Source organism: Moschus berezovskii, chromosome 6 (genome assembly GCF_049115385.1).
Source record: "Moschus berezovskii isolate FMDL1 chromosome 6, NW_MosBer_1.0, whole genome shotgun sequence".
Classification (NCBI taxonomy): Eukaryota; Metazoa; Chordata; class Mammalia; order Artiodactyla; family Moschidae; genus Moschus; species Moschus berezovskii.
This window is the reverse complement of record NC_142465.1, coordinates 32047165-32070716: the sequence shown is the minus strand read 5'-3', so window position 1 is coordinate 32070716 and position 23552 is coordinate 32047165. Positions and strand designations below refer to the sequence as shown.

Genomic DNA, 23552 nt, shown 5'->3' with positions numbered 1-23552 from the left:
GGTCTTGTGACGTGGGCACCTGTCTGCCAGGCCCGGGCATGAGCCCAGGGTCATGCTCATGCCGGGGCTCCCGTCAGCTGACTATTTTGGGCTCTCGCTGACCCGGGCCAAAGTCAGGCCTCAGCCAAGAGGGCTCCAAGGCAGCTCCCCCGTCCCCAGAGGCCAGCTCTGGTTTCAGCTATATAAACAGAGGAGGACACGCTGCCGTGGAGGCCGCTCCACGTCCTGAGCCCACTCAGCTGGCGCACAGCCGCGGCCGGCAGGACAAGCTGGCTGGGAGGTCACGTCTCTTCCCGCAGGGCTCCTCAAGGCCACCAGGAAGAGGCCCCATCCAGCCCTGGCTGTCTCCCTTGGTGCAGTTGTCCAGGACCTCTGAGAATCAAAGCAGGTTGTGTGGAGGAAGCTGGTGAGTCTTAGGAATGGGGAAACCAAGGCACCGGGGCTGGGCCATTTGGATCTCTTTTCATCATGACTGTCTGAGTTGTGGTTTCTTTGGCCTCAAGAGGGATGGAGGGAGAAACCAGGGTGGTCAGTCCTCTCAAGGAATGAGAGTGAAAGCTTGACGGCCCTGGGACGGTGGGACTTGGATCACATTGTGGTTGAGAACCAGGAGACATGGAAGTCTCCTTCCCTAGAGATCTGCAACAGGCTCTTCAATCCTCCTCTCCTGTTGACCCGCCCTGGATAAGGCACTGGTCTGCTCAGCCTGGGGAGGGACGCTGGAGAGAGCTGGTTATCAGACTCAGCACTGGTCCCTGGGTAAGGCCCCTGGCCCCCTCGCTGGTTGGGACTTGGGATCTGAACCCATAGATTGATGTCTCTGAGCCCTCGGCCCTTGCCCTGCCCTCCTAGCCTGGCTTCCCGGCTACTTGGGTGCCTGAGAAGCAGGGCTGGAGTGAGGCTTGGAGGAGCCGCCAACCAGCTTGCCACAAACACGCTCCCTGGGAGCCAGGCCAGGGGCTTGGACCAGCGTGGAACAAGCGGAGCTTCTTACGTGGGAGGCTCTGTGCTCTCCTTGGTTCACGAAAAAAAAATTTTTTTTTCCCTTTCTGAACGTGAGTCTCTAAACGAATCCAGAGCCTGTGACTAAAAATACTTTAACAATAGGAAAATGCATCAGTCTTTCCGGCTGGGACTCGTTATCAGAGGGTTTTTATTTTGGAATTTGAAATTTTGCCCAAGGAGGCTGGGTGGAGACCTTGGGCAGGGGCAAGAGAACTTGGTGGGTTGTTGATGTTCTGCAGGGTGGTGGGAGACTCTCCAAGGGTGGGGGAGAGAGGAGCTGGCCAGGATCTGAGCAACCTGAGGGGATGGAAGGAGAGCTGAGGAGGGTGCAAATGAGGCGTGGGCCAGCTTTTCTCAGGGAACTCCGTGATCTTGTCTGTGTTTTTCAATTCTGTCTGGATGTTATTCCTGAAGGCTGGTCTTGTTCTTTTATGCTGTATGTTGATTCCTTCTGGCCTGAGAGGGGGCTGGGGGTGGAGAAATTACTCAACTGAAAATGACCTCTGTGGAGAGAGGTCTGATCTCCTTAGTCAACCAGCTGTCTTCAGAGCATCAGTTGGGCACTTGCTGCATGCAGTCTGGAATTTTCCTGGTGCTGGGTGGAGCCCCATCTCTGGACATACTCTCATTTCCTTTCACTCAGCCCTGGAGGAGAGAGGCGGGGCAGGGGTACTATTTGTCTCCGATTCTTGGAGGAGGAGGGTGCGGGGGCCCCCTAGTCGAGCTGATGGCCCTGGGGTCTCCTTTCGTGCCCGCCACAGGATCCTGCCCTAGAGCCCAGGTCCCCAGACAATGCTCCCATTTCACTGTGGAGCCTCCCCCTTCTGTCAGTGAATTCTCACAGCACCAGGACTTGTGATGTTGTCAGCATTGGGCAGATGAGGAAACGCTCTGGGAGAGGGCACGGGACTGGCCCGGGTCACACACCAGGCTTGCTGGCTCCTAGTCAGAGATGCATCTGAGAGTTCCTGTGTCTTTTGCCCTGTTGGAGGCTGGGCGAGACGTACAGAGCGGTGGCTGACCTGTGTGTCCTTGGGAGCCAGTTTTCCCGGAGGGAACAACACGCCTGGTCATGGCAGGGCCTGGGCCGGGGCCAGGAGATCAGGCCTGGGCCTGACCCCACATCCCCAGTTCCCAGAGCCGTCTGTGGCAGCCCCTTGGGGCAGTAGGCAGCGCTTCCCTGCCCACAGTGCAAATCCCCCTGGCAGGAAGAGGAAGTGGCCGGGTCAGGCCTGGTGATGGGTCCTGGGGCTCAGGAGGGGAAGCTCAGTGGTGGGGGTGGGGGAGGAGGCAAAGCTCACTCCCTCTGCCCACCCCCTGGGAAGGGTGTGGAGGCCCATGGGTGGGGATGGTCTTGGTGAAAGTAGGACAAGTTCCTGCCCTTTGCTCAGCAGGGGCGGGGGCCAGCCTGACTGTGTGTGTGTGTGTGGGGGGGGGCAGTGTGGGAAAGGGGCAGTGCAGTTCCACTTCCTCCATCTCCTATTCACCCACCGTCTTGACTGGGGGACGATGGTGCACTCTGGCTGCCCATCTGGGGCCTGCCCTGGGCTACGTACTGTTTGAGGATGCCTCCTGCCAAGGTAGGGGAGACAGGGCCTTGCTTTCCTGTTCACACATTGGTTGCGGGGAGGGATGGTCTGAGCACAGAAGTCTGTGGGCCACAAAGGATTTGACAAGCAGAGACCAGGGCCTAGCTGAGCGATGCAGAAAACACACTGGGAGAGGAGACCTTTCTCGTGCTAGATACTGCAGGCTCTCCTAACCGTAGCTGTGCTGAGTCTGGGTTGATAGAACAAATACATGAGAAACACCCTCCGTTTCTCTGTGATTTCAGTAAATGCCAGCGGCATCTGCATCCATTTGAATCAATGTATCGCTCCCATTCAGACATGATTATTTGGGCTTCCGTGGTGGATCAGACGGTAAAGAATATGCCTGCAACGCTGGAGACCTGGGTTCCATCCCTGGGTTGGGAAGATCCCGTGGGGGAGGGCATGGCAACCCACTCCAGTATTCTTGCCTGGAGAATTCTATGGACAGAGAAGCCTGGCAGGCTACAGTCCATGGGGTCGCAAAGAGTCAGACATGACTGAGCACGTTTTGTAAATAAACATTTTATTTCTGATAGTATAACATATATCCAAAAAAGCATACAAACCATAGATGTGAAATCTTGAGAGTGTATAGTTTGATGACTTTTTCATAGTGAGGACACCCAGGTGACCACCGTTCAGACTAGGAACTGGGATGCTTCCAGTTCCCACAGAGACCTCCTCGTAGGCACTGGTGTTTTTAGCTTGCAGGCCATGTGTGTACCTGGCTCTGTGGTTAGACTTATGAGACTCATGGCTCTCGGGGTCAGAAGCCACAGCTCTGGAGTTCAGAGTTGAGGGCAGTGGGTCCAGCATAGAGCTGGGAGTTAGCAGGGGTGGGGTTGGGGGGTTCTGATTCCTGGCCCCTAGGCCTCCATCTCCTCATTTATAAAATGCGGGTGGTAATTCCTTGAAGATTAGGGAGAGGGTGAAACAGAAGAATCCATGCAGTGTCCTAAGCCGAGGTCTGACCCTTCACTGGTATTCCCTACTCCTCACACCCCCAAACCTTCCGGGGAGAAGGTACTTATTATTACAAGTCAGGCTGGTCCAGGAGGGTGGCATGAGCTGAAGTCTTAGAAGGTCGGTGGGATTAGAGTAGAAGGCAGAGGAACAACGTGCCCAGTGGGTGGTGGGAAGGTTTAAGCCCAAGGTCTTTGTACTGGGGCAGTGGGGAGCCCAGTGGTGGTGGCACAGCACTTGTGCCGTGCTATGGGAGCTTGACCTTGGGCAGCTGTCTCTTGTCTCCAGCATGACATCTCTCCCTGCCCTTCCTGTGTTATCCTGGCCTTGCCTTACTTTCTGGTCCTCACCTCAAAGTTTTGCATACCTTTCCTCCCGTGGTTATTACCTGTCCCTTTCCACCCCTTATCTCCCATACAATGAGCTGTTCACTCTGACCTTGCTTATCTTAAGGGCTGGACTTAGTGAGGTCCCCTGGAGTCTCCATCTGCCCTTGGACCCACTTATGCTCTAGGCCTCCCAAAGTTTGCATCTGTTACGCCTTTTCAAGAGTTCCACCTTAGTTGGATTCTACTAAGATTCTGGATTTGGAGCCCAAGGCCACCCTCCCTGGAGGGCATCTGGCAGGAATGCAGCTCAAGGACCCCCAGTCCCTCTCCCCTCTGTCTTAGGCTAGGTGCTCCAGGCTCTGTTCCTACAGAGGGACTCTGCCCTTTCCTCCTTACTTATTTTCAGAGCGTAATGTGTTCTGAGACCCCAGCATCCCCTGCCCCCAACAGCATGGCCAGGTGGCAGCTGCTCTTGCTTCTTCCACCCTCTGCCTTTGGGACAGCAAGACTACTGCCTCCAAACCTGCCGTCTCCCGCCCAGGTGGGGCCTGGGCTGCCGGCATAGCTCTGGAGGCTAGATGCTTAGATGTGGAGATGTAGGCTGGAAACCTGGACTGCTCCTTACCACACTTGAGTTCCTGGAGGCTCCTGGGTGGACTTTCCCATGGGAGGGCAGGGATGGTCTGTGTTGCTTTTTATAAATGGAAAGTGGTGGGGTGAATAGGAGGTGCTAGGGCTCAAGGCTGCTGACTCAGCTTTCAAAGAGCCGTTAAGGCTGCAGCTAACACACCTGTTTTTGTTTTGTGTTTTGGTGGTGAGGTTTGGAGGGAAGAACATTGACCTGACTAATCAACTTTTGCTACCTTACTAGAATTGTTTTCTCTTCTGGGGAAGGTCCTGCTGGGGTGGGTGGGGAGCGGGGCTTGGTGGGGAAACCAGCCTGTGACTGGATTAGTTTCACCAGCCCAGGCTTAACTGTGCTTCTGAGCAAGGTGCAGCTCTTCTGGGCACCCTTGGGTCCTAATCTGCAAAATGGGAAGACATGAATTATATTAGTGGTTTCAAAGCAGGTTTAAGCTGTGGAATTCGTGTTTTTCCCAAGTAATAATATCTCAATGCAAAAGCCTAAGACAAAGAAAAACAAAACTTTGGTTAAAGATCATCCTACCCACACTTTACCTTCATGACGGTGGCCTTGAAGGGTCTTTGGAAGACGGTTTAGCAAAGGCCAGAGCTCTCCAAAGACTGGTCCGTGTTGAGAGTGTATGCTGCGATGGGGGAGCTATGTTAGGTTCTGACTGAAAGATACTGATGTTACTACATGGAGCCTGCTCCATCCGTCGTGGACTGTAGGGTTTGAAGAAGAGACAAATGGTGAAGGGGCAGTTTCTTAGTGGGTGTGGGCAGGGAGAAGGGCAGGTCACTGGCTTCACTCGGATGCTCTGCTGCCTTCAGGCGCCAGTGAGGCACGGGCCAGGGCTGCAATAGGAACAGAGGATCCAAGATTTTGGATTTTGGATCCAAATCCAAAATAGGATTTAAGAAGAAAGTGAAAAGTAGTGTGTGAGGCTTCAAAAGCAGAGATTGGTGGTGGGCAAGGAGTGCAGAGACAGAAGATGGTAGACGATGGGTGATGTCTGAAGTGCTGGTGGGACCTTTGAGTGGGCAGAACTGAGGGCTGGAGAGCAGGGTGTGGGAAACCTGAGAGGGAGGTGAGATTGGAAGTGAGGAGCAGGAAGTGCCTCAAGGGTAGAGGGAAGTGCTGTTGGGTGACCAGGGGAAGCGAGAGTGGCGTCCTTGGTCACAGGCTCAGTGTGGATGGGGGAGAGGAGGGGCTCTCTTCTCCTAAATATTAGCCTCTTTTCCTTCCTGTCTTATCGAAGGTGTTGGCTCTCCAGACTTGGGGCACCCCAGGGGGTGAGGGGTGACAGCCCCATCTAGGGAAGGCTGCAGGTGGCTGCAGCTTGGCCTGTGCCCTGGTGCACATGACAGACACACTGTCTGCAGGTGCTGGAGGTGAGGTGGGAGGGAGGGATCATGGGCAGCGGAGGGGGTGAAGAGATGCCCTAGAGATGTAGTCAGACTCCACCCCAGTGTGCCACCACCTTGCTCTGTGACCTTGAGCAAGTGTCATTATTTCTCCGAGCCCGTTTATTTATAAAATGGGGAAGAGTCGGCACAAATTCGATAAGATTTCTCAGGCTCCACCCGGTTCTGAAATTCGGTAATTTCCCAATTAGAGTGCTCTCACCCTGACAGGGACCGGGGAGGATAGTGGTGAGAAACCTAGTTCAGCTGTGAAGCACAGCATTGCCTGTCTCTGGCCTGGCGAATCCCTGCCCTCTAGAAGGTACTTTGCATAAGACATTGTGGGGAGGGAGTAGGGAGTAAGTGTGTGTCTGTGTGGTGGTGGGGGTACTGTGGTGTCTGACGTCCCTAGAAGGGAGTGTGCCTGTGTGGTGGGTACTGTGGTGTCTGACGGCCCTGGCCAACCTCTCAGCCCAAGACCCCTATTGTTCCCGGGACGCGTCCCAGAGTGGCCCAGCTCAAGGCCTGCCCAGGCCGCCCAGCCGGGCCGTGGCACCCCAAGCCAGCAGGGAAGGCTGGGGACGGTGCAGAGGCGGAGCCAGGCGCGGTCGTGGCTCCCAGGAGCACCCGGAGGGTGAGGAGATCCTCGTCCGGGGAAGCCCCGCGGCCTCGGAGCTCGAGCGCCCTCTTCTCGGGCTCTGGCCCTCGGGCCTGTTTTCTGCCCCGGGGGGCCGGGGTCCCGGGTCCGGCCGGCGGAGCCTCGCGAGTCCGCGAGCTGCTATTTTTAGCCGGCGCGGCGGGCGCGAGGGGACTATTTATAGATCAAACAGTCCGCGCTCCCTGCGTCAATGGAACCCCGCGTGCGTCACGCGCGCAGACATTCCAGGCCCCCCTCGCCCCGCCCCCTCGGGCTCCCCGGCCCCGCGCCTCCCCCTGGCCGCCTCCCGCCGGAACCGCGCCGCCCCCCGCGCCCTTGTATGGCCAAAGCGCGCCGGGCCGCGTGCGTCAGTGGCGCCCCCGCCCCTCCCCGTGCGTCACGGAGCGCTTAAGAGCCGGGGCCGGCGCGGCCGGGAGTCCCAGTGGTGGAGGCTGCGAAAGTTGGGGGAGTGTGCAGGACAGCGGGGAGCGCACGCGGGACCAGGCTGCGACTTGGGGCGCCGGTCCCGGGCAGGGGGAGCAGAAGCCAGCCGGGTAGGTGCCCCCTGGAAAGCGTGCATCTCGGCGGGGCTCTCCGTTTTGGCTTTGTGGCGGGGAGGGGCGGGGGGTGTTGCCTGAAGGAGATGAGTGTTCGCGAGGACCGAAAGAATGTTTTGGGGTTAGCGTGAAGGAGGGCGAGTATAGGATGCAACTCTGGCTTGGGGGTTAGGGGTTGGAACGGGATGAAGACCCAGATGAGACTGGAGTCTACTGGGTGCTGTGTGTGTGTGTGTGTGTTGGGGAGGCGGGGGTCTGTGCAAGGTGGAAGCCACAGAGTCCAGTTGGAGCCTGCAGTGGGGACTCGTTCATTCGGAGGCTGTCTAGAGTTCAGTCTCCCAGGGTCCCTTAGTTGGCACAGGGTGCCCAGGAGTTAGTTGCTGATGGGGGTCTCAATACAGTGCGGGGAAAGGTGCACAGAGTTTTGGGCTGCTGGGATCCGACTCTTTCCAGGACTGGATTTCCAAAAGGGTCTCCTTCTCGGCTTGTCAGCTCACTCCTGTACCGCTAGTAGTTTTCTTAACACTTATTCTTAATGCTGTGGGTTAGTTTCTAGGGTTCCCCAGTTGGAAGTTTCTGCCTGAACTATCTTAGGAGAGGTCTGGATTGTCCAAGCAAATGGCTTAACATTGGTGACTGAACTGTGGAGGGTCTGCTGCTGTGTGTTGGAATAAAAGAGGCTTCTTATGGCAGAGCACAGTCTCTGGAAGCGTAGGGAAGATTGTATTTTAATGTAGCTTGAATCTGTGTGTGTGTATGAGAGAGAGAGGTGGAAAGCTTCGTCCTTGGGGACCCTTGATTGAAGTTGCTGATGTCCCTGGTGGGGTACCACCTAGAGGATCCCCCTCCCCAGTCTCTGTCTGACTGGGGAGGGGGATCAGACAGGTAGGGGGGAGGGGGATCAGACAGGTAGGGTGCAGCCTGAGGCTTGTTTAGCACAACAGGTGCAAACCACATTGTTGCCAAGACCTGCCTGTAGCCGGATTCTCCTTGCTCCTTCCTTCAACCCCGCCTCTTCCCTCTCCTTGTGTCCCTGCCAAAGGCTGGATGGAGGTCCGTATCTTGTGTCATTAAGTACCTGCATGAAGGCAGGAGTGGGGGTAGTTTGGTGGGGGTTGATCCGGATGTGGGACTTCCAAGTGGAGAAACGGGATTTGAATAAGGCTGGAATGCCCAGCCCAGTCCTGCGTAGCTGCTGCCTCTTTTACTCCACCCCAAATCCTTCCCTGGCAGGCTGTCGTAGCACAGACAGACGGGGCCAGCCTTATCACTTGCAGGTACTTTATGCCTATGGATGGGCGCCACTGGTTGGTGGGGCCAGAGTTTCTAGGGGCTCTGTTGTCTGGGTTGGTTGTGGGAGTGTCAGGACAGGGGTGGAGCTGCCCTGTCCAGGGCCCAAGGAGGCGGGAGAAAACCTATTACAGGAGAACTCCCCAGGCTCTTGGGCAGGAGGTAATGCCAGCTTTTGCCCCCTCCTGCTGTCCCCCTTGATTATGGCACTCCCTGTTTCAGCTTGCTTTCTTCCCCAGCCTCCCTCCCTGACTGATGAGGCCAGGGTCATGGAGACAAGGCAAGGAGGTAGGATGAGAGTCTCCTCTCTACATTAGCTTTTGACTTGTCTGTGAACTTAAAGATCCCCCCTGAATGATTCTCTCTGCTCCTTCAGATTCCTCCGGATTTGAGGGGGTGTAAGCCCCCTTTGTCTGAGCTCCTGGGTTCTTCAGGGCACAGAACTCTTTAGTGGAGGGACCCAGACTTCCATCACCCCCAGCAGGCTTCTCCTTTGCCCTACACAGCCACCTCAGGTAGTCTGCTGGACTCTGAGTGCTCTTGTAAAAATAATAGGGGGAGATGCTGAGGGATAGCAGAGAAGTTCCTTTTCAGGACTCGAAGTCCAGGGGCTGCTCTCCCCACCACACTTAACCCCCTCCAGCATATGGCCTTTAAAAAAGGTCTGGAGCCCGGTTACCCGATCCCTTGGGGTACTGGGGAAGGAGGTCGGGCTCCTTTCCTCTTTGCTTCTGGGAGCATCCCAGGCAGTGTGGAGTGGGTGCCCATCCCCAGATGGCAGGACTGGGGTGCGCGTGGGATCTACAGCCTTTGCTCAGTATGTAGGGTGAGGGTGGGGATGGGGGTTGGGACAGGCTCTTTGCTGTCTAGGCTGCTTTCATAGGCAGCTGGGCCTTCACTCTCTGCTCCTCTTCCACTTGCAGGATGTTGTTCTTCAGCTCAGGCACTGAGGGGGGAGCAGGGGAGGGGGTTTTGCAGAGGCTGAGCCATGCCTGGGAATATTCCCAGAAGTGCCAGTTGGGAGGAACGGCGTATCTGCTCCCAGGACTGGGCTCCGGCTTTGCCTGGCTGCCTCTCCCACCCGCGCCTTACCCAGTTAGGGAGAGGCAGGGGGCTGGACGAACACAGCTTTCCCCTGTTCCAGCAGAGAAATGCTGGCTACATGCCCTCCCTAGGGTTCCCAGGCTGCCCGGGGTGTGGCTGGCCTTCCGACTTGAGCCCACCCTTGCTGGGACCTTGCCCAGGGACTTTGTGACATGGACGTTGAGATGGTGCTCTGGCCAGGTGCCAGGGTTCCTGGGTTCTGTGGTGGGCCATGGCCCTAACGCCTCAGTGTCCCATGTCTGGCTGGGAGTCCTGCCACCTGGCCTCTCGGGGACCTATACTTAGAGGTCAGGCTTCAGGCCTCTCCTACTGACTTCCCCCTCCCCCCGCTTTGGTCTCTTCCCTCTCCAGAGATGCCCTGTATCCAAGCCCAGTATGGGACACCCGCACAGAGCCCAGGACCCCGTGACCACCTGGCAGGCGACCTCCTGACCCCCGAGCTCAGCAAGCCCACCATGGACCTGGCCAGCACCGAGGCGGCCCCCGCTGTCCCTACCACCCTGCCCAGCTTCAGCACCTTCATGGATGGCTACACAGGGGAGTTTGACACCTTCCTCTACCAGCTGCCGGGCACGGCCCAGCCGTGCTCTTCGGCCTCCTCCTCGGCCTCCTCCACGTCCTCGTCGTCAGCCACCTCCCCAGCCTCTGCTTCCTTCAAGTTCGAGGACTTCCAGGTGTACGGCTGCTACCCTGGCACGCTGAGTGGCCCTCTGGACGAGACTCTGTCCTCCAGTGGCTCTGACTACTATGGCAGTCCCTGCTCTGCACCGTCACCGTCCACGCCTAGCTTCCAGCCGCCCCAGCTCTCTCCCTGGGATGGCTCCTTCGGCCCCTTCTCGCCCAGCCAGACTTACGAAGGCCTGCGGGCATGGACAGAGCAGCTGCCCAAGGCTTCTGGGCCCCCCCAGCCTCCGGCCTTCTTTTCCTTCAGCCCTCCCCCCGGCCCCAGTCCCAGCCTGGCCCCAAGCCCCCTGAAGCTGTTCCCCTCGCAGGCCGCCCACCAGCTGGGAGAGGGAGAGAGCTATTCCATGCCAACAGCGTTCCCAGGCCTGGTGCCCACTTCTCCCCACCTTGATGGCTCGGGGAGACTGGACGCGCCCGTGACCTCTGCCAAAGCCCGGAGTGGGGCTCCGGGTGGAAGCGAGGGCCGCTGTGCTGTGTGTGGGGACAATGCTTCCTGCCAGCATTATGGTGTCCGCACCTGTGAGGGCTGCAAAGGCTTCTTCAAGGTACTGGGCCGCCCTGGGTGTAGCTTTTTATGAGAAGTGGGGCAGGCTGGTCTCTCACCCCAGCGGGCTTTGTGGTGGCTTCGCTTGGGTTCTCCTTCCAACAGGTCTGCTCTTTAGGAAGTGGGCAGGTTTGGCCCAGTGGGCTGCCATCCTAGGATCAGGAAACTGGGGCCTTTCATGCTGACATGGGTGTAGAGAGATGGAGGGAGGGGTGAGAGTGGGGCAGAGGGTGCAGGCTGCGGGGTTACCCAGGAGGGGAGTTTCTGGGCCAGCCTCTGGTTTTCCTCTGCCTGGCCACCCCCTACCCAAGGTCCTGGTAGGAAGGGGGGCCCAGGCACTCGTGCTCCTGGCACGAGATGAAAGGATCCGAGGAGAGGGCTTGGTGCTGGAGGGCTGGGGGTGGACTTGGGAACAGGCTGTGTGTTTGTCCCAGGGAAGGGTGCCTGCCTCACTGCCCGTGCCCACCCCCGGCCCCTCCTCAGCCCTTTCGTGTCTGCCTCGGGGAAGGGGCAGGCGGACACAGGCACGTTAAGAAGTGTCAGTGTCTGGGCTGCTGGGGAGCCCCTTGCCCCTCATCCTGTGTCCTAAGCGTAAGGCTGAACCCTCCCCCAGTGTCCCCAAGACTTTTTTTCTTCCTCCCCCAACCCATCCATCTTATCCTCCCCTGCCACCCAAATGTTAGAAAAATAGTTGTGAACAGAGAACGCTTTTGTCTGCAGTGGCAGTAGGATCTGGACAGTCCCCTCCCCTGGGCTCCCCCCCACACCCACTGCACACTCTGACAGCCTGTTCCGTGTTGGCCCCCCCAGCGCACAGTGCAGAAAAATGCCAAGTACATCTGCCTGGCTAACAAGGACTGCCCTGTGGACAAGAGGCGGCGGAACCGCTGCCAGTTCTGCCGCTTCCAGAAGTGCCTGGCCGTGGGCATGGTGAAGGAAGGTGGGTGGCTGGGACAGGCCCCGAGGGACAGAGGTGGGCCGGAGCGGGGTGGGGCACACAGAGCCCCCACGCCCCAGGCATCTGTCCTGGTGGGCCGCAGGGGAGGGCGTGCCTGGGCCTTCTGACCTCCCCCGCCTCCAGTCCACCTGTCTGCCTTGTGGGAGCAGAGATCGCTGCAGGGTCCCCTGGGTTCTCGGGGGCTCTAGCTCCTCATACTTCGGCTTGCTTTTAGCACTGGGGTGCACAGCTTGGGCTGGGAGGCCCTTCCCTGGGCCCCTTTCTCCCTGCCTTACTCCTGCTCTTTTCTCTGCAGTTGTCCGGACAGATAGCCTGAAAGGACGGCGGGGTCGGCTCCCTTCAAAGCCCAAGCAGCCCCCAGAAACCTCCCCAGCCCACCTACTCACCTCCCTGGTCCGGGCACACCTGGACTCGGGGCCCAGCACTTCTAAACTGGACTACTCCAAGGTGAGGCCCTGCCCAGCCCGCATTCGGCATTTCCTACACACGAGAAAAGCCACCCGCCCAGCCCCCAGTTCCACAGATAGAAAAGAGGGTTGGCCCCTCTAGGCTGACCAGATGGAAAAATGTACCCCTCTGGGTGGTGGCCAATTAAAAAAAAAAAAAAACGTGCTCCTTCCAGCAGCCTCGGCCCTGGGTTAATAGGCGAGATTTGGCAAGCAAGCGTGGGCGGGATTTTGTCTCCTTTCTCACCCTGGGGATCTGGCATCCCAGGGAGTGCCACGGCTGTACACGGCAACCTGGGTGTGGGGCTCTTCCTGGGGTCTGACGCCGTTGGACCACCTGCCAGTTCCAGGAGCTGGCGCTGCCCCACTTCGGGAAAGAGGATGCCGGGGACGTGCAGCAGTTCTATGACCTGCTCTCGGGTTCCCTGGAGGTGATCCGCAAGTGGGCCGAGAAGATCCCGGGCTTTGCCGAACTGTCTCCTGGAGACCAGGACCTGCTGCTGGAGTCCGCCTTTCTGGAGCTATTTATCCTCCGTCTGGCCTACCGGTGAGCGTCCACTGTGTGCTCAGCCCTTGGCCTGTGCCCTGCCCTCCAGCAGCCCCCTAACGGCTGTCTGCACCCCACCTGCCAGGTCTAAACCAGCCGAGGGGAAGCTCATCTTCTGCTCAGGCCTGGTGCTGCACCGCCTGCAATGCGCCCGTGGCTTCGGGGACTGGATCGACAGCATCCTGGCCTTCTCTCGCTCCCTGCACAGCTTGGTGGTCGACATCCCTGCCTTCGCCTGCCTCTCCGCGCTCGTCCTCATCACAGGTGGGAGGCCGGTCCCCAGACCCAGGGAGATGGGGAGGGCCTGAGGGCATGGCTCTGGATGTACCAGCATCTGGTGTTTCCTGGGCCCCCTGCATTGTGGAGTGAGGGTGACGAGATGCAGAGAGGGCATGTGTGGCTCAGGGCAGTGCAGTTGGAGGTTGGCAGAGCCGGGTTTCAGGCCTAGCTGTGGCTGACGGCAAACCATCAGCCCCTGCCGTAGCCCAGACTACTCAGGATCCTAACTGTGTAGGTGTCATGTGTGGCTTCAAGTGTGATTTTCTTTTAAATCTTACTGAACCACGTTGCATGGAAATTTTCACAGAGTGTATGCATATAAACAACATATAGATTAAGAAACAGACACGGGGCTTCCCTGGTGCCTCAGTGGTAGAGAATCCGCCTGCCAGCGCAGGAGACACGGGCTCAATCCCTGATCTGGAAGAGTCCCACGTGCTGCAGAGCACCTAAGCACGTGTGCCGAAACTACTAAGCCTGTGCTTTAGAGCCCAGGAGTCACAACTGTTGAAGCCCATGAGCTGCAACTGTTGAAAGCCTCCTGCTCTAGAGCCTGTCCTCCGCAATAAGACAAGCCCTACAATGAGAGACCTGTGTACCGTAACTGGAGGGTAGCCCCTGCTCGTTGCAGCTGGAGAAAAGCCCACGTAGCAGCAGAGACCCAGCACAGCCAAAAATAAATAAAGTTATATTTTAAAAGAGAAACAGCCATGACCAGTACCCCAGAGCCCCTCCTGTGGACCCTTTAGTCATTAGCTTCCCGAAGGGCAGCTGCCACCTTGACTGCTGACAGCACTGATTAGCTGTGCTGGTTGTATACTTCATGTAAATATGTACAGGTAATTGTGCGAGATACGAGTTTTTGGCATGAAATGTGGAGGTTGTCAGGTCTTAAGCACCAGAATCTGCCCCATCTCTTTCTCTCTGTTTAAAAAAAAAATTTGCTCATTTATTTGACTGCGTAAGGTCTAAATGGGCTTCCCTGGTGGCTCAGAGGTTAACGCGTCTGCCTCCAATGCAGGAGACCCGGGTTCGATCCCTGGGTCGGGAAGATCCCCTGGAGAAGGAAATGGTAACCCACTCCAGTATTCTTGCCTGGAGAATCCCATGGATGGAGAAGCCTGGTAGGCTACAGTCCACGGGGTCGCAAAGAGTCGGACACGACTGAGCGACTGAACAGAACAGAACAGAACAGAAGGTCTAAATAGTGGCACACGGGATCTCTTGTCGTGGCACAAGCTCCAGAGTGCATGGGCCATGATAGTTGAGGCATGTGGGATCGTGGTTCCCCTACCAGGGAGCAAACCCCTGTCCCCTGCATTGCGAGGTGGATTCTTAACCACTGCACCACCAGGGAAGTCCCCCATCAGGGACTTCCCCTACCCCATCTCTTTTTCAGTTAATTTTTTAAGCTAAGTTTCACAAGGCTACATGGGACCAAAAAAACCGTAGGACAGAATCCGAGGTACTTTCGGCTGCAGAGAGAGCATTGGGTTTTGAGACCTGCTTTCTCTGGAGGTGACATCTGTAATGCTGCTGCACAAACCCAGGGTTTCTCACAATAATCTGGCGTGTTAGTCGCTTAATCATGTCCAGCTCTTTGCAACCCCATGGACTGTAGCCTGCCAAGCTCCTCTGTCCATGGAATTCTCCAGGCAAGAATACTGGAGTGGGTAGCCATTCCCTTCTCCAGGGGATCTTCCTGACACAGGGATCAAACTCTGGTCTCCTACATTGTAGGTGGATTCTTTACCATCTGGGGTGGGGGCAACCAAAAACCAAAAAAACAACACTGGGCTAGTCAGTAAAATCTGCTTAAGGTTTTGTTTCCTTTTTGTGACCTTAGGCAAGTCTTGTAACCTCTGTGGGCCTCACTTTGTCCCTTGGAAGATGAGGATGATGAGCATTGCTGCCTTACTGGGCTTCTGGTGGGGCTCCTGTGCTTGTGTGGAATGCAGGGGGTCCTGGGAGATGGTCAGTAGCAGCAGCTCCAGAGACCTAGGGGCAGCCGACTCTGCAGGGGAGAGGGGCGTCCAGTTCTGGGCAGTGCTTCTAATCCCACACCTTGTTCCCCCTCCACTGCAGACCGGCACGGGCTGCAGGAGCCTCGCCGGGTAGAGGAGCTGCAGAACCGCATCGCCAGCTGCCTAAAGGAGCATGTCTCGGCCGAGGCGGGTGAGCCCCAGCCGGCCAGCTGCCTGTCACGCCTGCTGGGCAAGCTGCCCGAGCTGCGGACCCTGTGCACCCAGGGCTTGCAGCGCATCTTCTACCTCAAGCTGGAGGACTTGGTGCCCCCTCCACCCATCGTCGACAAGATCTTTATGGACACACTGCCCTTCTGACCCTGGCCCGGGAACATGCGCGCACTCGGTGTGCACGCTTGTAATGCCACCCCACGTGCCTTTAGCCCATGGCCCACGGACCCCCGGAGCATCACCCCGGCCTGGGCCTGAGCTGCAGACTGGCTGCCCCTCCCCCTCGTTCTCTGGGAGGTCAGCAGGGAGCTCATGCCCTGGGGGAGAGGGATGCATTCACAGGGGTGACCCTTACTATTTGTCTTACCCCCCAGCCCAGCCCTGGTCTTCATGTTTTTGTAAGATAAACCGTTTTTAACACACACACCGCGATGCTGTAAATAAGCCGAATGCTGCTGTAAATACGGGAAGGAAGAGGTTGAGGTGGGAGCGGGGGTTGGGAGGGAGGAATGGGCCCCACCAGCCGCCTCCTGCTTGCTCTCTTGCCGTCCTCCTTCCACATGTACATAGATTCACTCTAGGAGGAAGACAAATGACAGATTCTGACATTTATATTTGTGTATTTTCCTGGATTTATAGTATGTGACTTTTCTGATTAATATATTTAATATATTGAATAAAAAATAGACATGTAGCTGAAGCTGAGATCCTGTCTATCTCTGGCACCCTCTACCCATACCACCCACCCCCAAAATGGCATAATAGAGACACAGGTGGCTCCTGTAAGTCTTAATTTATTTTTGGGCAACCCATGCCATGTGGCATATGGAAGCTAAGTTCCCTGACCAGGAATGGAATCCATACCCCCTGCAGTGGAAGTGCAGAGTCCTAACCACCGCACCACCAGGGAAGTCCCTGCTGCTGCTGCTGCTAAGTCACTTCAGTCGTGTCCGACCCTGTGTGACACCATAGATGGAAGCCCACCAGGCTCCCCCATCCCTGGGATTCTCCAGGCAAGAACACTGGAGTGGGTTGCCATTTTCTTCTCCCTAGCTCCCATAAATCTTGCATGTTACCAACTTGGCTAACAGGCCTCAGTTTACTCATTTATAAAAGGTGAAAGTAATGACCCCTGCTTCATGGGGTTGTTAGGCAAAGCACTCAGACTAGTTTCTGACATGAAGAAAGCCTCTGGTGAACAGGCCAGGCTTGTGGATGGGGCCTGTGCTGGGGGCCAATTCTTCCACTGGCTTTGCCTGGAAGTTCCTAACCTGAAGCCCCAGCTCACATGTCCCCTGGGAGTGTGGGTGGGGTGCTCAGTGTAGGGCTGGGTCCAGGGCAGCCCAGGATGGTGGTAGCCACTGTCCTTAGTACAAGTTTTTCCCCATCCCCACTTTCAGTATCTCTCCCCACAAGCCTAGTGCACCAGCAGCAGGACCCAGGTTATGGTAACCCTGACCTTCTTGGCAGGAAGACTGTTCTGAGTTCCCTGCTTGTGCCCAAATGCCCCCAAGTAGGTTCTCCAACTCCCAAGCCCATCAGATGCTTAGCTGGCTTAAAATGCAAATTCCTTGGCTCTACCCCAGAGACTGGGATGTGACGAGGGGCGGGGCCCACAGAGCTCAACTTTCACCCAGCACCCAGGTGCCTGTGAGGCTGGAGGTCTGGGAGCCACTCTTTGGAGAAACACAACTGTAGAACTGACCCTATACCGAAGTAGCTGGCTGCCACGCAGGGCCCGGCCCCCTACCCTGCGCTTTGTGCAGGAGGACCCTTGACCCAGGACCCCTGAACCTCCATCCCCACAGCCCCTAGGAACTGGCTGGATGAGGGCAGCCCCGGCCTGATGGAAGCTCAACAAAATAGGGCTCTGCTCCACAGTAGAACAGAATCAAGGGCCTTTCCTGGTGCTCCAGCCCCCGCCTACAGGTTCTCCAGAGAGTCCCCCACCACCTGCCCTCACTCAGGTTTTGGGATGATGGCTGAGCCCCAGGTCTTCTGAAGGGTCCACATGGGGGTAGGCTGGGGAGTCCTGGGCCCTGTGCATGATGACCACCACCCCCTGCAGTGTGTGAACATCCAAGCACATGCCCCTGGCAGCCCCGCCAGAGCCCCTGCGTTGTCACAGCCCTGGCACCTGGTGAGGCAGGGGTAGGGGGTGGGGTGGTCAGGAGATCTGCTTCATTTCTCAGCCCTGCCTCCAACTCCATGCTGCTTTCTGAGAAGCCCCGCTCCCTCGCTGAGCCTTGGTTTCCTGTCTGTTCCGTGTGGAGGTGAGTCTGGTGGCAATACTCTGGTTAGGAGCAGAGCTTGCTGGGAAGTCTCCCACCAGCTGTAGCTGGATTGAGTCTCTCTCCCTTTGGGTCACCCTTTGGCACAGACAGATGTAGAGCACGTGGTAGGCCCCCGGGGAAGGCAAAGGTGCTTGAGAAGATGCTTCCCAGGGTCAGGAAGCAGGCAGGGCAGTGGAGAACTTTCGTCCCTACAGGTATCTAGGCACCATGGTGGGGACAGCGGCTGCCACACCTGCTTCATCATCCACTGAGTTCATATATGTGCTATTTCTAGTCCTCGACACCACCACCACCACGCTTTTGAGGAAAGCGTGCAACAAGGAGAGGGAAGAGAGCGAGGACTCCAGAACCGGACTACCTGGCTTTTCAAAAAGTCTTTTGCTAGCCGTGGAATTTGGGGCAAGCCACTTCACCTTTCTGCGCCTCAGTGGTTTCATCTATGAGGCTGTTCAGTTGCTATTTGTGTCTGACTCTTGGTGGCCTCCTGGACTGCAGCACTCCAGGCTCCTCTGTCCGCCACTCTCTCCCAGAGTTTGCTCACGTTCATGTCCATTGAGTCGGCGATGCTATCTAACCATCTCCTCTGCCCTCTTCTCCTTTTGCCTTCGACCTTTCCCAGTATCAAGGTCTTTTCCAATGAGTTGGCTTTGCACATCGGGTGGTCAAAATATTGGAGCTTCAGCTTGAGCATCTGTAAGTGGGGAAAATAGTTGTATCTATTTCACAAAGTTGCTATAATGATTACAAGGTGAATGTATACAAAGTTGTTTCCAGCAGTGCCTGCTATGTAGCAAGCACCAATAAATAATGGCTATTGTTTTTGCCAAAGAGGAGAATTCATTTTAGAGAAAAGGAAATGACTTTCCCAAGGTCACTTGACTTCTAAGTGGCTGAGCTGGGTGGGTCTAACTACTGTACTTAATCACTAGGTCTCCCTGTACAGGGCCTTCTAAGTTGAAGAAACACCATGGACAGTGGCTTCTTTCCAGGACTTGGGCGATAGGGGTACAGGGTGAGGGAGCCGATTTCTCCAGCCCCGCCCTGCCCCACCCAAGGCCTGGTGCCTGAAGGCAGGCCCTTTCTTTCCAACTAGCAACTGGAAGAACTGGCCTCCGAGTCTTGCTAGGGGCTGGGAGGACGAACAAGGGGGCATTGAGCCTGGTGGGCCCTCACAATGGCCGCTCTGTCCCTGCAGCCTGGGGGCTGGGTCATTTCCGTCGGGGACAATAGTCAAAAGGCAGTGACGCCGGCAGGGCCTGGAATCCCAGGCGGGATTTTCCAAGGCCTCAAAGCTTTCTGTTTGTCCTCACAGGAGACCCAGGAAGCCTGCCTCCCTCTGTCCCCCACCTCACCCACGCTGGGCCGCATGCCCAGAGGCCCCCAGTCCGGAGGTGCCACAGTGAAGGGGCTATAGTTCTGAGGTCTAAGGTCTGAGTGAGTAGAGGCTGATGGCCCTTCACTAGGGCCTGGGAGGGAAGAAGTTGCCGTGGTTATGGAGGGAGGTGATGAGGGTCGGCCTCAAGGAGGTGGAGAAGCCTCTGACCCTCACAGGCAACCACTTGGTACTTGAGCTGTCCGGTACCTCATGGTTGCTCTGAATGTCCAGTGCCCCGGGCTGGATGGTAGCTGGCCCTGTGGCTGTGGAGAGAAGCGTATGAGAACTTCTCAGAGGTGGGCAGCTGGGGACAGTCCGCAGGTCTAGTGATGTCTGTCCATGGCTATGAGGAGCTATGTTGGGCCTATTCTGGTTGAGGGCAGTGCTGGGTTGCCTCGGGTAAGAGCTGGGCCTGGGGATTCCCAGGGTGTTTTAGCTTAAATCTAGATGAGCCCCAGCCTTACCAAGCCCTTGACTTTAGCAGTGACCCCAGGGCTGCTGGGCCTTCTCAGAACATGAGGCTAAAGGGATGAGTCTCTGTCCATGTGCTTCCCGCCCTGTCCAGGCCTGGTCATACAGCCCTACAGCTCAGACAGCAGCTGCTCTGCGTTACCGGGAGCCCCAGACCTCTGCTCTCCCTGCTCCAGGTTCAGGCCACTGCCAGCCCTGCCCTGGTCCCAGACTGGGGGCTGTTGGGTAAGGCCTAGGCCGCCCAGTGGGACTTGGAAGCTTCCAGTCTGCCGTGGGAAGGGCAGGAAGGAGCACGAGACTGAGGAAACCCCTCTCCACCCCCTCAGTATCTCCTTTGCCACACAACTGGGAACATTCTGAGGGTAGGGGGCACATTTCAGGGTCCCCAGCTGGACTCAGAGCTGCCTGAGGGCCCTGGGGCCCTGGAGTCTCTGGCCTTGGCGTCTGCCTCCTGCCTTCTACCCCTAGGCCCATGTTCCGGCCATCCTGCCCACCACCCCTGCTCCCCTTTGCTTCCTGCTGGGCCCTGACCCTGCCAGGCCCGGGTGGGGGGCCACTTGAGGTCTCCACAAGGTCTCACACAGGTGCTGGCTCAGGACCATAAATCATGCCGGCACGGCTGTGAGGGCTGGGGGTGGCAGCTGGGCCGGGGAGGGGAGTGCGGGGGGGCCCTTCTTGGTACATGCTGCGTTAGCAGGGAGCAGTGCCCAGCTGCAAGCTGGGCGGGCGGGTGCTGACCGTTGCTGCCCTCGTCCAGGCACATCAGAGCAACAGGGCCCCCATCCAGGGAGTCTAGCATCAGGGTTGCCCAAGCGGAAGACCTGGACCTATCCCAGGTAACTGGGGTACCATGAGGATAGATACAGAGGTGACCCCGCCTGACGGGAAACCTGGGAGAGAAAAGCAGCCCCCCCAGGAGTAGGTGGAGACACTCCCGTACGAAAGGTGGGTAAACAGGCCTCTTTTCTTGCACAGATAGTCTCGCAGAATCCTCTGCCCCAAAGAACAACAGTCATGCACACACCTCCCAAAGGAGCAGAGGCACAGACCTTGCAGGAAGGAGAGCTTGACCCTTCCCTCTGGGGGACAGACACAGAAACAAAGCCCCACCCCAGTTGGCCAGAGAGATAAACAAAAAGATCTTCTGGGAGACAGAGACATACCAGCCTTCCCCATCACCAAAGGACAGAGCCCCACGCATCCCCGGGCAAAGGGCAGCCAGTGTGCCATCTCCTGCCCTGCCCAGGTCTTGAGGCTCCTGACAGGGCTGGGAGGGCGGCCCCTCTTTCTCACGCTCTGTCACTCTCTTGTCCGCCCAGCCGTTTCCTCTGCCTTGGTTGGGGGGGGGTGGGGGTGGCAGGGAGTGACAGCCCAGAAAGAGTGGGAAGTGGAGTAGCCCCTGCCCAGGATCCCAGGGGGCAGATGTCACAAGCGGACAGCTGGTCCTCAGCGCCCCGACGTCCTGGCTCGGACTAGAGGGTCGGGAGGCAGGGTGCCGGCTGCCCAGCCAAGCTAGCCACTGTTAGGAGCCCCCAGCCTGACGTCAGTCCCACTCATTGTTGCTGCTGAGGCTTGAGTCACTCCCTATGACGCACGGGGGTCAGCTCTGGAGCGGCTGGGGGTGGCTTCAGGGCTTAGCTCTCCCCTGGGTACACTGGGATGGGGTGGGGCCATCTGAGGCCACAGTCGCCTTGCGAAGCCAGCTGCCTACTCCCAAGGTCTTGGGTTGGCCTTCAAGTTCTCTCCGCAAGCTTTTGCCGCAGACGTGCCTCAGAGGGCCTTCGCCAGTTGCCTGTCTGCCCGGCTGGCCGTGACTCTGACTGAGAAGTCAGCTCCCCCTGTGCTGGCCCGTCCTGCCTTAGAATGCTCGGTTTCCACCCTCGCTGAGACCTCTCCCTCTAGGTCCTTTCTTTCTCTTTCTTCAGGAAGCCTCCCCAGCATAATTCCCTGTGGCCCCACTTCTTCTCGGAATCGCCAGCCCCCCTTCTTGTCCATCTCCTCGGGTTGCTGTTGTCCTGGTTTTCTGCTGGTGCCCAGTCACCTCCCAACTTGCTGAGAGCAGGGCCTGGGACTCCTTTTCACTCTGACTGTGTCACTTTCTATTCCAGGCCACAGGCATCTCTCTGGGATTACAGTGGTGGCTTCTATCCTGGCCCCCTCTGGCCCCTGCAGAACCTGCTGTCATCTTTTCATAGCCTTTGTTGTGTTTTCCCACCCAGGGGCAACTCCTGGTCCATCTCCTCTGTGAGACTCTGAGGCCTTCCCGGAGGGCCAGGATTGCAACTTGTCCCCCTTGGTAGGTAGGACATGGGCCTGGCATGGGGACAGTTTCACAGGTGCAGCATGATTGCATGATTCCATCTGGGTCATCAGGAGTGCTGGCGGAGGATGGGAGAATTCATTCCATACAGCCTCATTTTGATTGGCTGAGACCCACCCGCCCCTGCCATGTTCCTGACAGGACCACCCAGATGGGTGTAGGACTCAGGGTCAGAGTTACAGTGAGAATGGCCCTTTAAGGATTCAGGGAGGTATGAGGAGGCAAGGACTGGCCAGGATCTGGGCCTGAGACAGGAGAGGTGAGAGGTCTCAACCTCATCCTCAGGCAGGAAAGGCTCCAGGGACGGACGGGGTGAGGTGTGGAGGGAGGAGAGTGGGAATAAAGACTGGCAGAGGACTTCTCTGGTGGTCCAGTAGTTAGGACTCCACACTTCCAGTGCAGGGGGCACAGGTTCAATCCCTGGTCGGGAACTAAGATCCCACATGCTGTGTGACATAGCCTAAAGATAAAAAGAAAAAAAAAAGAAAGACTGGCAGAATAAGGAAAGAGTAGCTGTGTGGCCTTGGCAAATGTATTAGTCAGGATTCTCCAGAGAAACAGAACCAATAGGATGTGTATATATAGAAAGAGATTTATTATGAGGAATTGGCTCATGTGATTATGGAAGCTGACAGGTCCCAAGATTTGCAGTCAGCAAGCTGGAGATCCAGGAGAGCTGATGGTGTGATTCCAAATGCTGGCAGGCTCAAGGCCCAGGAAGAGCTGATAGTTTGGTTCAAGTCTGAAGGTAGGGGGAAAAACCCTGATGTTCCAACTTGAAAGCAATCAGGGAGGGTGAGAACCTTTTATTCTATTCAGGCCTTCAACTGACTGGTTGGGGCCCACCCGCACATAGACTCTTCCCTGGTGGCTCAGATTGTAAAGAACTTGCCTGCAATGCAGGAAACCCAGGTTCAATCCCTGGGTCAGGAAGATTCCCTGGAGAAGGAAATGGCAATCCACTCCAGTATTCTTGCCTGGAGAATTCCATGGACAGAGGAGCCTGGTGGGCTACAGTCTATGGGGCTGCAAAGAGTCAGACACAACCGAGCTACTAACACTATTACTATTACCTCACTAGGGAAGGTAATCTGCTTTGTTGTTGTTTAGTCCCTAAGTTGTGTCCAACTCTTTTGTGACCCCATGGATTAGAGTCTGCTAGGCTCCTCTGTCCATGGAATTTCCCAGGCAAGAATCCTGGAGCGGGTTGTCATTTCCTTCTCTGGGGGGATCTTCTCGACCCAGGAATTGAACCCATGCCTCTTGCATCTCCTGCATTGGCAGGCCAATTCTTTACCACTGAGCCACCAGGGAAGCCACACTAAGTCTGTGATTCAAATATTTTTCTTCCAGAAACACCCTCATGGACACACTCAGAATAATATTTGACCAGATATCTGGGCACTCTGTGGCACAGTCAAGTTGACGCATAAAATATGCCATCACAGCTTGTCACTCTATATCACTGAGCCTCAGTTTCATTATCTGTACATTGGGAAGAAATTGTACTTAATTTCCAAGGCAGTTGGAGAAATCAGCACGCTAGTGCATGTGAAGTGTTGGTGTGGTGCCTTGTAAAGCTCAGTGACAGGTAGTTCTGATGATGGTGATGTCAGAACAGTGGCAGTGAAAGCTCCTGAGATGAGTGTGTCAGGGTAGAGTGCCTTCAGTCACTCCCCCCACTCTCTGGCATCTGTGGAAGTTAGGCTGTTTCTCTATTTTCCTGGCCTTGCCACATAGCGTATGGGATCTTAGTTCCCTGACCGGGGATCGAATCAGCGTCCCCTGCAGCAGAAGAGCAGAGTCTCTACCACTGGACCACCAGAGAAGTCCCTAGGCTCTTTCCTCCCCCTCCCCAGGGCTGGTTCTAACCGCCCTGGTTCTCCCTCCTTTGCCTTCTCACAGATCCTGCCCTCTCTCGGTAGTTCATCCTG

The 23552-nt window shown here is 56.8% G+C and overlaps 2 protein-coding genes across 4 annotated transcripts; both read left to right on the top strand.

Moving 5' to 3' along the window:
* The first annotated feature begins 58 nt into the window (after positions 1 to 58).
* On the top strand, positions 59 to 7112 carry LOC148777575 (uncharacterized). Its single transcript, XM_088836985.1, has 2 exons — positions 59 to 112; positions 6390 to 7112. The coding sequence occupies exons 1-2, from the start codon at positions 59 to 61 to the stop codon at positions 7110 to 7112; spliced, it is 777 nt and encodes a 258-aa protein (XP_088693111.1).
* On the top strand, positions 276 to 15852 carry LOC129535747 (nuclear receptor subfamily 4 group A member 1). 3 transcript variants are annotated; one of them, XM_088836892.1, is made up of 7 exons: positions 276 to 406; positions 9857 to 10734; positions 11544 to 11673; positions 11987 to 12138; positions 12482 to 12684; positions 12770 to 12948; positions 15049 to 15852. In XM_088836892.1, exons 2-7 carry the CDS (start codon positions 9859 to 9861, stop codon positions 15303 to 15305), a joined length of 1797 nt encoding a protein of 598 aa, XP_088693018.1. In that variant the 5' UTR covers positions 276 to 406; positions 9857 to 9858; the 3' UTR covers positions 15306 to 15852. The 3 variants fall into 3 exon arrangements, with proteins under 3 accessions (XP_088693018.1, XP_088693017.1, XP_055250319.1); XM_088836891.1 differs by lacking the exon at positions 276 to 406 and adding an exon at positions 2519 to 2585; XM_055394344.1 differs by lacking the exon at positions 276 to 406 and adding an exon at positions 6968 to 7108.
* The last annotated feature ends 7700 nt before the right edge of the window (positions 15853 to 23552 follow it).